The sequence below is a fragment of the Clinocottus analis genome, unplaced genomic scaffold, assembly GCF_023055335.1.
Source record: "Clinocottus analis isolate CAN_PGR_092001 unplaced genomic scaffold, fCliAna1.0.p SCAF_1, whole genome shotgun sequence".
Taxonomy (NCBI): Eukaryota; Metazoa; Chordata; class Actinopteri; order Perciformes; family Cottidae; genus Clinocottus; species Clinocottus analis.
Genome location: NW_027175820.1, coordinates 7813580 through 7827525, shown reverse-complemented (window position 1 = coordinate 7827525; position 13946 = coordinate 7813580). Strand labels below are relative to the sequence as shown.

At 44.1% G+C, this 13946-nt stretch overlaps 1 protein-coding gene across 7 annotated transcripts in view; it reads right to left on the bottom strand.

Moving 5' to 3' along the window:
• herc1 (HECT and RLD domain containing E3 ubiquitin protein ligase family member 1) overlaps nucleotides 1-13946 on the bottom strand; it is a 70154-nt gene that overhangs the window by 8774 nt on the left and 47434 nt on the right. For 5 of the 7 annotated variants that reach the window (XM_068578816.1, XM_068578820.1, XM_068578836.1 and 2 more), the window contains 20 exons: nucleotides 13642-13855; nucleotides 12620-12879; nucleotides 11981-12108; nucleotides 9030-9166; nucleotides 7664-7864; nucleotides 7448-7578; nucleotides 7006-7217; nucleotides 6733-6847; nucleotides 6388-6525; nucleotides 6201-6302; nucleotides 5935-6108; nucleotides 3358-3657; nucleotides 3220-3285; nucleotides 2801-2926; nucleotides 2185-2323; nucleotides 1641-1822; nucleotides 1397-1552; nucleotides 920-1042; nucleotides 725-827; nucleotides 150-319 (listed from right to left, as the gene is read on the bottom strand). In XM_068578816.1, the coding sequence (XP_068434917.1) occupies nucleotides 150-319; nucleotides 725-827; nucleotides 920-1042; nucleotides 1397-1552; nucleotides 1641-1822; nucleotides 2185-2323; nucleotides 2801-2926; nucleotides 3220-3285; nucleotides 3358-3657; nucleotides 5935-6108; nucleotides 6201-6302; nucleotides 6388-6525; nucleotides 6733-6847; nucleotides 7006-7217; nucleotides 7448-7578; nucleotides 7664-7864; nucleotides 9030-9166; nucleotides 11981-12108; nucleotides 12620-12879; nucleotides 13642-13855 (3177 nt within the window). The remainder of the gene's footprint in view (nucleotides 1-149; nucleotides 320-724; nucleotides 828-919; nucleotides 1043-1396; nucleotides 1553-1640; nucleotides 1823-2184; nucleotides 2324-2800; nucleotides 2927-3219; nucleotides 3286-3357; nucleotides 3658-5934; nucleotides 6109-6200; nucleotides 6303-6387; nucleotides 6526-6732; nucleotides 6848-7005; nucleotides 7218-7447; nucleotides 7579-7663; nucleotides 7865-9029; nucleotides 9167-11980; nucleotides 12109-12619; nucleotides 12880-13641; nucleotides 13856-13946) is intronic. The other 2 variants (XM_068578842.1, XM_068578861.1) reach the window with 1 other exon arrangement.

The following is a 13946-nucleotide window of genomic DNA, read 5'->3' as shown; positions in this document are numbered from 1 at the left end:
TATTTACTCTGCAGTGAATAACGCTAAACTGTGAGGGGGGCTTTATTTCACCCTTTGATGGTAAGACCATGTAACCTTCAGGGCCGAAAAAGCGTCAATGCCATATATTTTTCACATCACAATAGCTGGCAGTGTGTCCAGCAGCTCACTTGGCCCTCTGAGTTGCTGCCCCAGGTGTAAACGTCTCCCGTGGTGGAGAGCACCAGCGTGTGTTCGGCTCCGACGGCAACATCCTGAATGTGGACCCCCGACAGGGCCGGCACCTGCTGAGGCCGGTTGTGGTTCCTGGCCCGGCCCTCTGGTAAGCCAATCAGGCGGTCTTCACAAATTAGATTCAAATTATATGTAAAAGACAGAAAAAACAATGCAAATGATCTGAATATGAACATTATTGTGAAAATACTGCAGTTGTGTCTTGTATACTGAAAAAAGTTGTTTATAATTACTTTAATAAAACTACGCACACAGTATTTATCATTATATAACCTACAACTACTTTAGTTTGATTCATCTGCTTGGGATTTTCTCAATTCATTCAATTTATTTTTATATAAAACATCTGACGAAAGTAAAAAATAAATGCTACGTAGCCAAACATTAGACGTAAAGCTGAGCTGATTTTCTTAAGGAATTTATTATTTGATTTTGAAAACTACTGTTGACTAATTTCCTGATGATGGTGAATTCATTTATAATATTATTATGATATATGAGTGACCAGTACCTTGGCCGAATGTGAACACTTTGCCGTCTTTGGTTAATGCCACGGAGAACTGGGTTCCACACGCCACTTTGCTGATGCAGATTCCACACAACACGTCCACCTTCTGAGGAACCAAGAGCTCTCAGTGAACCTTCACCTTTGTATCTGATACTCAAACTCGGATCATGCCAGGGCTTCAAGCTTTTAAGCTCCTACCTGAGGGGACGACTTGGCCGTGGAGTTACCGAGTCCCAGTTTTCCGTAGTCTCCATCACCGAAAGCCCAAACCATCATCCCGTCAGCGGAAACAACCAAAGTGTGATTCAAACCACATGCCACCTGAGAAGCAGAGCCAGGGCCAGGTGTTCACATGAACATAAAATAGATATTAGAGATGAATTATCAATAAAAATGAATATAAAATGTGTTTTAAGAAATAAAATAGATTAATTACTATGACAAAGTAACAGTAATAACATTTAGTATTTAGACTTTCATGACTTCTGAGTATTTATGTGATTTTAGGAACGATGGATCCTTAGACCAGCTGATGCAATCAAACAACAAAGATCATAAATAATCAATGATAAGCATCAGTGGGGAAAAAAAAAAACTTGATTTTTCTTTGGTGCCGATCTGATCTGGTTTCTGACCCGTGGCTTCTCTACTACGTTCTACTACGTTCTGCTCTACCTGTCCGACTTGGTACCCCTCCAGAGCCGTGACCTTCTCCGGGAGCTTCTTGTTTGAGGTGTTGCCCAAACCCAGTCGGCCGTAATCACCGTTCCCGAACGTGAAAAGCTTCCCGTCCGCCGTCACCACGGCCGAGTGTTTGAACCCACAGGACATCTTCAAAACAAAAACACAGAGAGCAAAATGAAGCAGAACATGACCACCAGCAGACGTCACTGCCCAGCCCCCCTGAAGAGAGACTGACCTGCACCACCTCCTCCCCCTGTAGCGCCTCGATCTGCCTCGGGCGGCGCTGCCGGTCGCTGTTGCCGTGGCCCAGCTTGCCGTAGTCGCCGTCGCCCCAGCTGAAGACCTCGCCGCTCTCCGTCAGCGCCATGGAGTGGCCGTCGCTGCCGCACGACGTCACTAGCTGTGTCACCACAAAACCTGAAGGACAGAGAGAAGGCTCCAGTTGGGCATTTTAGACGTGCAACCAGAAGTGACACGAGAGGGAGGAGCTAAAGTACGACACAACGCTGAATTAGACGTTTTTTAAGAAGGCCGAAAAGTTACAATTTCCATGAAATAAAAAGATTGTGATAGGATTTAAGTCGTAAAATAATAAATAAACTCCAGCTCTGTGTTAAGAGGACACACAGGTGAGTCTGTCTCTCAAACACATGAGTGAATCAGTTATTATAGCATATCCATTCTGTTCACAGTGTGTGTGTGTGTGTGTGTGTGTGTGTGTGTGTGTGTGTGTGTGTGTGTGTGTATGTGTGTGTGTGTGTGCGATATTTGGGCTCCACCTTGAAGAGCCGAGACGACGGTGAGGACGTGCAGGTCGTCAGAGTTGCCCTGCCCCAGGCGGCCGTAGCTGCCTTCCCCACATGCCAATACGGTCCCGTTGGGCTGGATCACAAAAGTGCAGTTTTGACCGCACACCACCTGGAAGGAAGGAAGGAAGGAACGAAGGAAGAGAGCAGATATTATTTTTGAATTAATCTGACAAAGGCTTTGACTGCAGTTTGTTTTTTCGCACAAATTTGTTTTTATTGTTGTTATTAAGAGAAAATTAATTTTATTTGAACTCTCATGAATTCCGCCTCAGGAAACCAGATGAAAGCATCTATTTTTGTGAAGTAAACGCGTTAATCGATAAAAAATTAAACTAAATAAATAAATACAAATAAATGAATGCGAGCAAAACTTAGTTTAAAATGTTTCCACATGTGACAGCTCACAACAAAGCTGCAATCACGAGTAATCACACAACTCTTATAGTTTTTACATGTACCGCAAACACACACTGTAAACACACACATACACTGGGAACACACACTGTGAACACCGTGAACACACCGTGAACACCGTGAACACACCGTGATCACACACCGTGAACACACACATAACGCGTCTGCATACCTGTTGTGCCTGAGAGAAGGATGGCGCGGTCATGGGAATAAGGATGTTCCTGCCGGCCTCCGCCAGCTGGCCATGTCGCCCCGCACCCCACAGGTACACATCACACTTCCCCCCGAGGTGCCAGTCCTGCAAACACACACACACAGGCACACACATAAATATATATATATATATATATATATATATATATATATACATATATATATATATATATATATATATATATATATATATATACACACATATATATATATATATATATATATATATATATATATATATATATATATATATATTTATATACACATATATACACACACACACACACACACACACACACACACACACACACACACACACACGTATCGTCTGAGCATGAACACAGATAATGAAGCTGATTTGGTGTGGATCTGAATTACCTCCGGTCTGGAGGTGGCCCAGGACATGATCTGTTCATCCAGACCAGACGCCCATTTACTGTTGTCCTGGGAGAACAGAGAGCACACTTGTTATTATATGTATTATCATTAGGTAATTAACAGCAGCAGCTCCCTCACCATGAGCAGAGCCATCTCATCTCTGGGCACGGGCTCCAGGTCGGGAACGGAGAACGACTCGGAGAACGTGGCGCCTCGAGCAAGGGCTTCCGCCGCCTTCACAGTGGTAGAGAAGCAGTCTAGCCAAGCCCACTCCCCGGCGCACCAGACGGCCAGGCCAGACTCTGGCGGGCAGTGCCGGAGGCTGGGTGGCACAGGGGGCCGGCACAGGAGCTGGTCCAGGTGGAGCCCCACAGCTAGCGAGGCCAGGCACTGCATGTAAGGGCTGTGGACCAGCTGCTCGCCGCACACCACGTGTGGCTGGAGAGGGCGGAGCCAAAGGAAACATCATTAACAGCTGGCAATGATGTAGCGTAATCTCACTAATCTCAATATCAAGTAAAATATGTGAAATAAAATGGGTCAAACCGGTCTGAATTATTTTCATTTTAAATATCCAAATTTTTTTTTTTTTAAACTGCCCGAAAAATGTGCTAAACATATTCTAAACAATATGGAAATCTATAAAAATGTCTGAAATATATGTAAATTCATATCATTCATACATACATACATACACTGCCTGGCCAAAAAAAAAGTCGCCACCTGGATTTAACTACTACTGCCTACTGGACAAGCCTGTGGGGGCAGTGATATCTGGGGTTGCTGCAGTTGGTCAGTTCAGCAACGACCAGGTTATTACATCAATTGATGTTTTCTTCCCTGATGGCACAGGCATATTCCAAGATGACAATGCCAGGATTCATCGGGCTCAAATTGTGAAAGAGTGGTTCAGGGAGCATGACACATAATTTTCACACATGGAGTTCAGACCTTAACCCGATTGAGATTCTTTGGGATGTGCTAGACAAGGCTTTGCGCAGCGGTCAGACTCTACCATCATCAATAGAAGATCTTGGTGAAAAATGAATGTAACACTGGATGGAAATAAATCTTGTAACATTGCAGAAGCTTATCGAAACAATGCCACAGCAAATGAGTGCCGTAATCAAAGCTAAAGACGGTCCAACCAAATAAAAAAAAAATGTATATGTCATTTTGTTTTTGCAATATCAAAATATTATTTGGAAAGTATTCACAGTGCTTCATTTTTTTTCCACATTTTGTTATGTTTCAGCCTCATTTCAAAATTCATTAAATTCATTTTTTTCATCAATACTCTACACACAACACCCCATGACTCCATGCCTAATCAAATTTTTTCCAAATTTATTAAATAAAACTTGTACTCACAGCCTTTGCTCACTACTTTTTTAAAGCATCTTTGGCAGCAATTACAGCCTCAAGCATTCTTTAGTATGATGCTACAAGCTTGGCACACCTATTTGTGGGCAGTTTCTCCCATTCTTCTTTGCAAAGATGTTCACTCGGGGTCAAGCCAGGGCTCTGTCTGGGCCACTCAAGGACATTCACAGAGTTCTTCTGAAACCACTCCTTTGTTGTCTTGGCTGTGTGCTTCGGGTTGTTGTCCTGTTGGAAGATTAACTGTCGCCCCAAACTGAGGTCCAGAGTGCTCTGGAGCAGGTTTTCGAGGATGTCTCTGTACATTTCTGCATTCATCTTTTCCTCAATTCTGACTTGACTCACAGTTCCTCCTGATGAAAAACATCCCCGCAGCATGATGCTGCCACCACCATGCTTCACTGTAGGGATGGTATTGGCATTGTGATGAGCAGTGCCTGGTTTCCTCCAGACATGACGCTTGGCATTCAAACCAAAGAGTTCAATCTTTGTTTCATCACACCAAATAATTTTGTTTATCATGCTCTGAGAGCCCTTCAGGTGCCTTTTTGCAAACTCTAGGCAGGCTGTCATGTCCTTTTTTATCAAGGAGTGGCTTCCGTATGGCCACTATCAAACATGCCTGCTTGGTGGAGTGCTGGAGAGATGGTTGTCCTTCTGGAAGGTACCCCTCTCACCAGGGAATAACGTTGGAGATGTCAGAGTGACCATAGGGTTCCTGGTCACTTCCCTGACTAGAGCCCTTATCTCCCGATCGCTTAGTTTGGCTGGGCAGAGAACTCTAGGAAGAGTACTTGTGGTTCCAAACGTCTTCCATTTCCATATGATGAGGGCCACTGTGCTCATTAGGGCCTTCAATGCTGCAGAAATGTTTCTGTACCCTTCATCGAATCTGTGCCTCGATATAATTCTGACTCTGAGGTCGACAGATAATTCCTTGAACTTCATGGCTTGGTTTGTGCTCTGACATGCACTGTCAACTGTGGGGCCTTATATAGACAAGTGTGTGCATTTCTAAATCATGTCCAATCAACTAGATTTAGCACAAGTGGACTCCAATCAAGTTGTAGGAACATCTCAAGGATGAACAGTGGAAACAGGATGCACCTGAACTCAATTTTGAGCATCATGGCAAAGGCAGTGAGTACTTATGTACATGTTATATTTTCATTCTTTATTTTTAATAGATTTGCAAAAATTAGCAAAAAACATTTTTCACTTTGTCAATATGGGGTGTTGTTTGTAGAATGTTGAGGAAGAAAAAATAATTTAATGAATTTTTGAATAAGGCTGAAACATAACAAAATGTTGAAAAAGCACTGTATATGCGCGTACCTTCTCGTAGGCGTACTGCTCCTGCAGCATGACGGGAAGTCTCTCCAGGAAGGCCCTCATGCAGGGCGCCATGTTGAGGCCGACCACTCCCTGCTTCTTCAGGGCCGTACGGCAAGTTGCAAGCACATGGTTGGATGCCATGAACTCTTTGGAGCAGTTAACAACCAGAACGTCCTGGAAAAACAGGGGAGCAGAGAGTAAATAAATATCCATCTTATTGTAGTGATGCAGCGGAAAACATAATAGGGGGTTTAAAGATGTGGTACCTTGGACCTGTTGGAGCACACAGCAACGCCAACATCTGGGATCCAGACAATATTCTGGATCGCACCTGAACCGGCTACCACTGTCTGGAGCACCGACCCGTCCTGTTACACGCACACACACACACAGTTACACATCTGTGTTACTCCTACCTGCAGTATTTACAGGTCTCCTGTGTGAGTTTCTTACCCGCAGGGACCAGATGTTCATGAGGCCCCCCACGCCTCCAGAGGCCAGGGCCAGACCGTCGGGGCTGAAGGCCAGCGTTCTCACCGGGGTGATGTGGCCCTTCAGCTGGAACACACACGTTGCTCCTTGGCCCGACCGCTGAGGCGACAGCAACACAAAGGCAGCAGGTACGCGGAACAGGTGAGAATAAAACAGGGTCATCAGTTGGTATTAATCTGCAGGTTTTGGGTCAGAAATGTTTAGACGCTAAAAGAAGAACAAACCCTTCAACATTCCCCAAATATCCAGGAATTGGAAATAAACCGTGACCTCGTCTACGTTATAGGATCAATATCTCAGAAGTACCGTGTATTTATGTTTGGATTCATTCTCCCACCATCCCTCGGACTCAGAGCAATCTGGGAAGTTGGAGATGTTCTGAGGAACAGTCCAGACGGAGACATGGCCGTTCTGGCAGCATCTGCAAACAAAAAAACACATGAACACCGACCGAGCCACAAGAAATTGTATGCATGCCGAGTTTAAAAAGGATGAAGGCAACGTGAGTGCGCCGGTGAACGCCTCATAAACACAAACACAGTGAGTATAATCAGGTCCGGGCGCTTGAGAACGACCTACATGGCTAACATGCTGAGCGGCTTCGGGCCGCGTCCCAGCAGGCCGCACCACGCCACGCCGTTAACCGGGGACGGGTGTCTGAGACTCTGCAGGCAGCGCCAGCCGGAGCCGGAGTGAGAGTCCGGACTGGCCCATAGCTTCACCATCTCCTCTTTGGCACAGGTCAGCAGGATCTGACCGTTGGGACTCCACTTCATGCTGGTGATCGAGTCCTTTATGACACGCAAAGAGAGATTCAGTCCAGAGAACTCAAAACTGATTTATGATGACAAAAAAACTATTTAAAATAGACTACTTAACATAGTTCTTAAAAATAACAATGCCATGCTACTGTTCTTACAAGAAACCGATGCAGATCATTAGGAACTGTAAGTTTCATCTCTTCAACGTAATCTCTACAGAGAAGAGTTGCAAAAAAGTAGAACGAGTGGAAGCCGTTCACCTTGTGGGCATCGATGACCACGATGGCTCCTTTCTCTAAGGGCTCCTTGGACCCGATAAGCAGCTTTCCGTCCGCGTAGCCCACCGCAAACGGCCGGTTCTCACTGTACCAGGCGATGTGCATCACAGCCACTGAGAGAGGAGGGAGAACACATCATCATCACCTTCATCCAACATGTGCAAACCGCTCACCTCAAAATAACACAAGTTTACGTACCGTCCTTCCGGTAGCAGTGCTCCAGCTCAGTGCGCTGCATGCTGGAGGAGTCCAGCACCTCGATGAGGCCCAGAGAGCCGTCCATCCGGCCCACCAGCAGCAGGTCTTTGGGTTCCCCGCACCACAAGGACTCAACCTCCTCTTCAGGCCAAGCCAGCGCCGACACCCAATGGGGCTGCACGTCCAGGAGACCTTTACCACCTTCAGAGGAGGATGAAGAGGAGGAGGACAAAAAGGAGGAGGAGACAGAGAAGGAAGAGCAGGAAGAGGAAGAGCAGGAAGAGGAGGAAGAGGAGGAGTACAAGAAGAAGAAGAAGAAGAAGAAGAGAAAAAAATGGATAAAGAAGAGAGGGAAGAGGAGGATGAAGAAGAGGAGACAGAGGAGGAGGAAGAGGAGGACATTGAGCATGAATTGAGAGCGACCGTATCAAGTCTACAACCCCATTTATAAAGTAAAGCAGCTCACTGCAGCCACTAAAACTGATATGTGATTCGCACACATCTGCACTCATTCTGTTTTGCAGAGGTTGAACATTATTGTTTTTATCTTGAAAATCTATTCAGTGCAAAACAGGTTATTTGAAGCCACAATGAGCATTTTTTTTGCCAAATGTTAGTTATTTTTTGCACAGATAGAACTTCATTAGCATTGTTCTAACAAAGTGATTGCACATCGTATTAGTTTCTGTCTGATAGAGCAATCCTGTTTTTCAATTTCAAGGGATTTCAATTTTCTTGATTCTATTATTTGAAAAGCACAGATGGTGGGAATCACAAAAACGTTAAATACTTTAAACACTAAATATTTAGGCATATATTACTCAATAACACAGAGTTCATTAGTTAATTCATAATTTGTATTAAGAATGTGAATCTGCAAAATAACCCAACTAGTAAGGACTACTGTCCAATAAATGTAATGAAATTAAAAGTATAATATTTCCCTCTGAGATGTAATGGACTAAAAGTATATAGCTGCATAAAATGGAAATACTCAAGTAAAGTACAAGTACCTTATATCTGTACTTAAGTAGAGTACTTGTGAAGCACCATGTTGTTTACAAAGTTTTTCTTCATTCAGCTTTAAAAGGAACCAGATTGATGCATTTAACTTTAAAATGTACTAAATGCTGGGTGTGCTGCCACCGCGACCCGACCCCGGATAAGCAGTGGAAAATGGATGGATGATGGATGTACTAAATGTACTGAAGACGGCCTCAAGCTCCACCCTTCATAGTCAGTGTTTCTATTTACTGTTACATAAGTAACAGTAAATAGACAAATGGAGCTTATCATTAACATATAATACAATGAAACAGAAGAACAGCCCAGAGGAGCTAGTTAAATCAATAAAGAATACACTTACCATTAACCTGCCAGATGTTGACCATTTTCTCCATGGCGGACGCCAAGTACCTCCCAGTGACGCTCCATGCCAGAGGGGACATGCACGGGTCGCTGGGAGAGCCCAGACCCGACATGCCGTCTTCTGAGGATCCATTACTGAAGACACAGAATACTGAACGCTCTTAACTGGTCACTTGGAAGCTAAAGTCAAAAAACATTTGATGCGTTGGGACCGTATAAAGTTGTTCTGGGAAACATGTTATAAAATTTTTTCCCACTTACACAACCGCACAATGTTACACAACATAAATGTAGACACCAATACATGAATATAGACACCTGATTATCTATACACTGGTGAAATAGTGCTGGGCGGTGTGGCCCAAAATTCATATCACAGTATTTTGTAATATTCTGACAGTTTCACAGCCAGCCAGCTACACAACTGTGTGGTCAACTAGCAGTGATAGACTGCAATAAGTAAAGGTCACATCTTTAACAATTTACAGATTAAAGTTGAAAGCGCAGCGGGATACTTATCTGTCAGGGTTCTAACTCCAGTCATGGTTCAAATTTTAGTTGTATATTTAACTTTATGACAACTATTTATAACCCACAACTAACACTCTTTAACAGGGTTAAACAACACACCACTTTGTGACACAAACCGTGTGTAACACTAATAGTTGTACATTTATAAAATTACAAAGTCGAATTGCATGCTGGTTATAGCGCGCACACAACAGTACATATTACCGTATTGGTATTGAGTAAACGGCCTGTGGCTCAAAAGTTGAATTAAATTCTTAAGTCATAAATCTTAACCTTTCCCTCCGTCAAACTGACGTAACGTTACTGTGAATAAATAATAAACTAATAAAGATCGCTCGTTAGATCCTCATAACCTCTACGGAGAGCTCGGAGCCAGCGAATCATTAAAAAAAATCCTGCCGCGTTCAGGTCTCTTTCAGCCGGCAGCAGAGGGCGGTGACGTGCCCGCTGCCCGGCTCATCGCTCCCGCGAGCAGGACTTAAAACCGTCGGTAACTCTTTAGTCGGCTGATTTTTGACATACCGACCACAGATTCGAAACTTAAACACCTGACTTCTTGCCAGAAAACATCTTAAAATTACATTTTGTGACTCAACAACAGTAGTTGTTAGAGACTGTCAAATTTCAGTTTTGATTTCTCCACCATGATTGTTCCCCGTTTAATTGTGCCAAAATGCATTCTTTTACATTTCTTTCTTATGCATATATTACATTTCAGGGCGGCGCAAATTACTGCAGCGTTAACTTTTGAATGTTTTAACGACATACATTATGCGTTAACTGCATTTTTTAAAAAAAATTGCATTGGGAGGGTATTATCAGGTGCTGAACTTTAAATCGTCTTACGGCTCTCCTAGTCCGGCCCGCGTAAGGTCAATCAAAAATGAAAATTAAATAATTAAGATGTATGCCATGAATGCAATATAACATTACTGCTTTTATTTTGAAGGAGATTTATGTACGTGCGCACTTCCATAGACTCACCGACAGCCAGTGTTGACGACTTGCAGACTTGAGCCTGACGTGAAAGCACGTATTGTTATGTAGTTTTTGTTCTCAAAGTGCAGCAGTGCAGCGGTGCTACCGCAAGCCGCTGCGCCTTACAAAGCTCTTACACGCGGTCAGTCTACCGGCAGTACACTAGTTTTGACTTCATTATTGATATTGGCGCATTATGCAATTAATCAGTTCAATTTTTTCCACTTTGACCGGCCCAAAAGATATACACATTTTTATAATTAATAGTTTAAGTCGTGTTACTTGATATGGAGTCGAATATGTTGAGAAATGACCATTCATCTTATATATAGATTAGGGCTGCGCAAGTTAACGCGTTAACTTTTCAATCAATTAACAACGTTAATTATTTGATCATGCGTTAACTGCATACTTTATACTTTATATGGTGACTGGTGTCTGGTTTCTGATGTCTGGTGTCTGGTTTTTGATGTCTGGTGTCTGATAACTGGTTTCTGATATCTGGTGTCTGATTACTGGTCTCTCGTGTCTGGTTACTGGTCTCTCGTGTCTGGTTACTGGTGTCTAGTTTATGGTGCAACGTTTCCTCTAATTTTAGCAATTATTTTCTTTTCTATAATTATCTCTCTCTCTCTCTCTCTCTCTCTCTCTCTTTCTCTCTCTCTCTCTCTTTATATATATATATATATAAGTATCAAAGGTGTTTAGTCATTTTTCAACGGGTACAACATTTAAGTGGAAATTCATTGAAAGAAAAATAATAATGCAGTGCTTAACAATAATTATAGGCTTATTAAATTGACAGTGTCATTTTTCGTAAGCTTAACCTATCTAAACAATTTAATAACTGGAGTGGTTTGCAACAAACTAGGCTACAAAACATGTAATATATGTCTGAAAGTTTCATCCTACCTGTGTCAGTTTGGACTATTTCATCTAGCCACTCATGTTTGAACGTTAGGCAGACATTTTTCTGGGGCACCTGCTCTGCCTTTCTTATAACTGCTGGAGCAGGGCCCGCCAAGAGTAGCCTAAACAGCAACGGCCTGAGCTCATGTGGCGCTCTCGGCGAGCTTACTCCTGGCGCCCGGAGGAGGACAGCGGGTTGGGGGGTGCTAACGGAGGCAGAGCGCTAGCAGAGGTACAGAGTGCAAGCGGATGTACAGAGAGCGTGTGTCGAAAAACGGGAAGCTGATTGGCCAAGAAGACTCAACACGTCACATCAAAGATTTTTTTGGCGGTTCAAAAAAGATTTTGAACTGCTGAAAAAAAATTGTTTGTGCGGTCTGAAAAATGTATTGCGCGGCCACTTCGACTGACCTGCGCGGCCGCGAACGCACACAGCTTAGAGGGAACACTGGTCTGGTTAAAGGTTTCTGGTGTCTGGTGTAATGACCACACAGAGGTCAGTGCAGGTGGACTGTGGGGTTGGAGCCTTACTCCTTGTTGAAGATGCACGTCTGCTGGAGGGTGTACTGGTTCTTGGTGACGTTCCACATCCTCACCGTCCCATCATTGCCACTTGTAGCCAGCAGGCCTTTCTTACTGCACCACCCGCACGTGATGACCTGAGTGAAGCAGACATACTTTTACACCCAACACGTTATATATTAAAACATTGGGGTAGGGTGGAAAGAGAAGGAGGAAGAGCAGGAAGAAGAGGAGGGGGGGAGGAAGAGGAGACGGAGTAGGAGGAGAAAGAGAAGTAGGAGGAAGAGGAGACAAAGGAGAAAGAGGAGGAAAAGGAGGAGGAGGAAGATGAGGAGAAGGAGGAGGAGGAAGAGGAGACGGAGGTGGAGAAGGACGAGGAGGAATGGAGACGGAGGATGAGTAAGAGAGGGAGGAGAAGGATGAGAAGACGGAGATAGAGGAGGAGAAGGAGGAGGAAGAAGAGGAGGAGGAGAAGGAGGAGGAGGAAGAGGAGGAGGAGAAGGAAGATGAAGAGACGGAGGAAAAAGAGGAGGAGGAAGAGGAGAGGAGAATGAGGAAGATGAAGAGGAAGAGGAGACGGAGGAGGAGGAGGTCACAGGTCAGTGTGCAGCGTTCTGCAGCTCAGGGAAGTGTGATGAGGGGCCTCACTCTGCTCTGGTGAGCCTCCAGCTTGATGAAGGAGCACTTCCGCAGGTCCCCCGCCATGTCTGCGAAGGTCTGTGGCCGACTGTGGTTGTTGTCGCGGTCGTGGGCGGCCAGCGTACGGACAAGCTGCTGGGCGGCCCACTGCCGGTGCTGGGAGGACAGCCGGGAGGACAGGCAACAGGCCGCCAGAGCGTTGGCCAGCTCCAGAGGCCCTACAGCGGAGGGATTATGGGAAGGGTGGGCATACAAATGCGCAATTAGACCTGCTCGACACGGAACAGAGGGTGACAGGGTGGACCGGGTGAGTGAGAGAACAGAAACGACAAAACAGAAAACAACCCAGGAGTGACCCCAGAGAGAAACAAGACATGAGTCATGTGTGCAGAGAAGCTGAAACAGAGATCACTGATGTATCAAACAATCGATGATTCAAAAAAAAACAAAAAAAAAACATTTCATTAACATCAAACACAATGGGACAGAAGCAAGAATATAATGACGCAGTCTGTAGGAACAGCTCACCCAAAAATCAAAAATATTTGTCCTCTGTCGTTTATCAGTTTGATTGTTTTGGTGTAAATTATTGTTGATATAACGGGACTCTGTGGCCGTCGGCTTGTGAGGCAAAAAGCCCCCCAAAAATACATTCACTAAACTAATAAACTAATTTGCTAAACTGCAATATCTCTTTTCAGAAATAAGTTTCATGCAGGAACTATTTTCTTTCGACTGAACTATTTAGATTGATAAAATAAAAAAGGTAAAAAATCAAAAGAGGGAAAAGGAATAGAAAAAACATCTGTTTTTGATTTTGGAGTGAACTGTCCTGTTTGGGATCATTTACAATATAAAAAAAAAGTTATTTTGACACATTTTTTAAGGATACAAGTACATGATTTGGCTTAAATAATGAATACAATGTGTTATGGTTAGGGTTAAATAAGACAAATATGAACCATGATTGACCGAACGACACGGAGCACGAGCTCCTTGTTTCAGCCTGCAGCTGCTCCGGGTCTACAAACCTCTTTTCTCCATGTCGGCCTTGTCGTACGCGGGTCTGAGTCGGGCCCCTTTGTCTGCTAGCAGGGCCACCAGAGCCTGAGTGACTACGAAGTTGGGTGAGGTGACGAGCTTGTTCTCTTCGGCCACGCCGCGCAGGAAGCTGGGCAGAAACTTCCTTTGGATGGGGTCGTCCACAGTCGTCAGGTTCATGCCGGTTGCTGCAGAGATCAAGTTCTGGAGAGGACAGGAAATGTAAATATATATAAAGATTATTTATTGTAGCTTTCATTTTCTAACAGAAAACTGTAAGGCAGAAAACAAATAC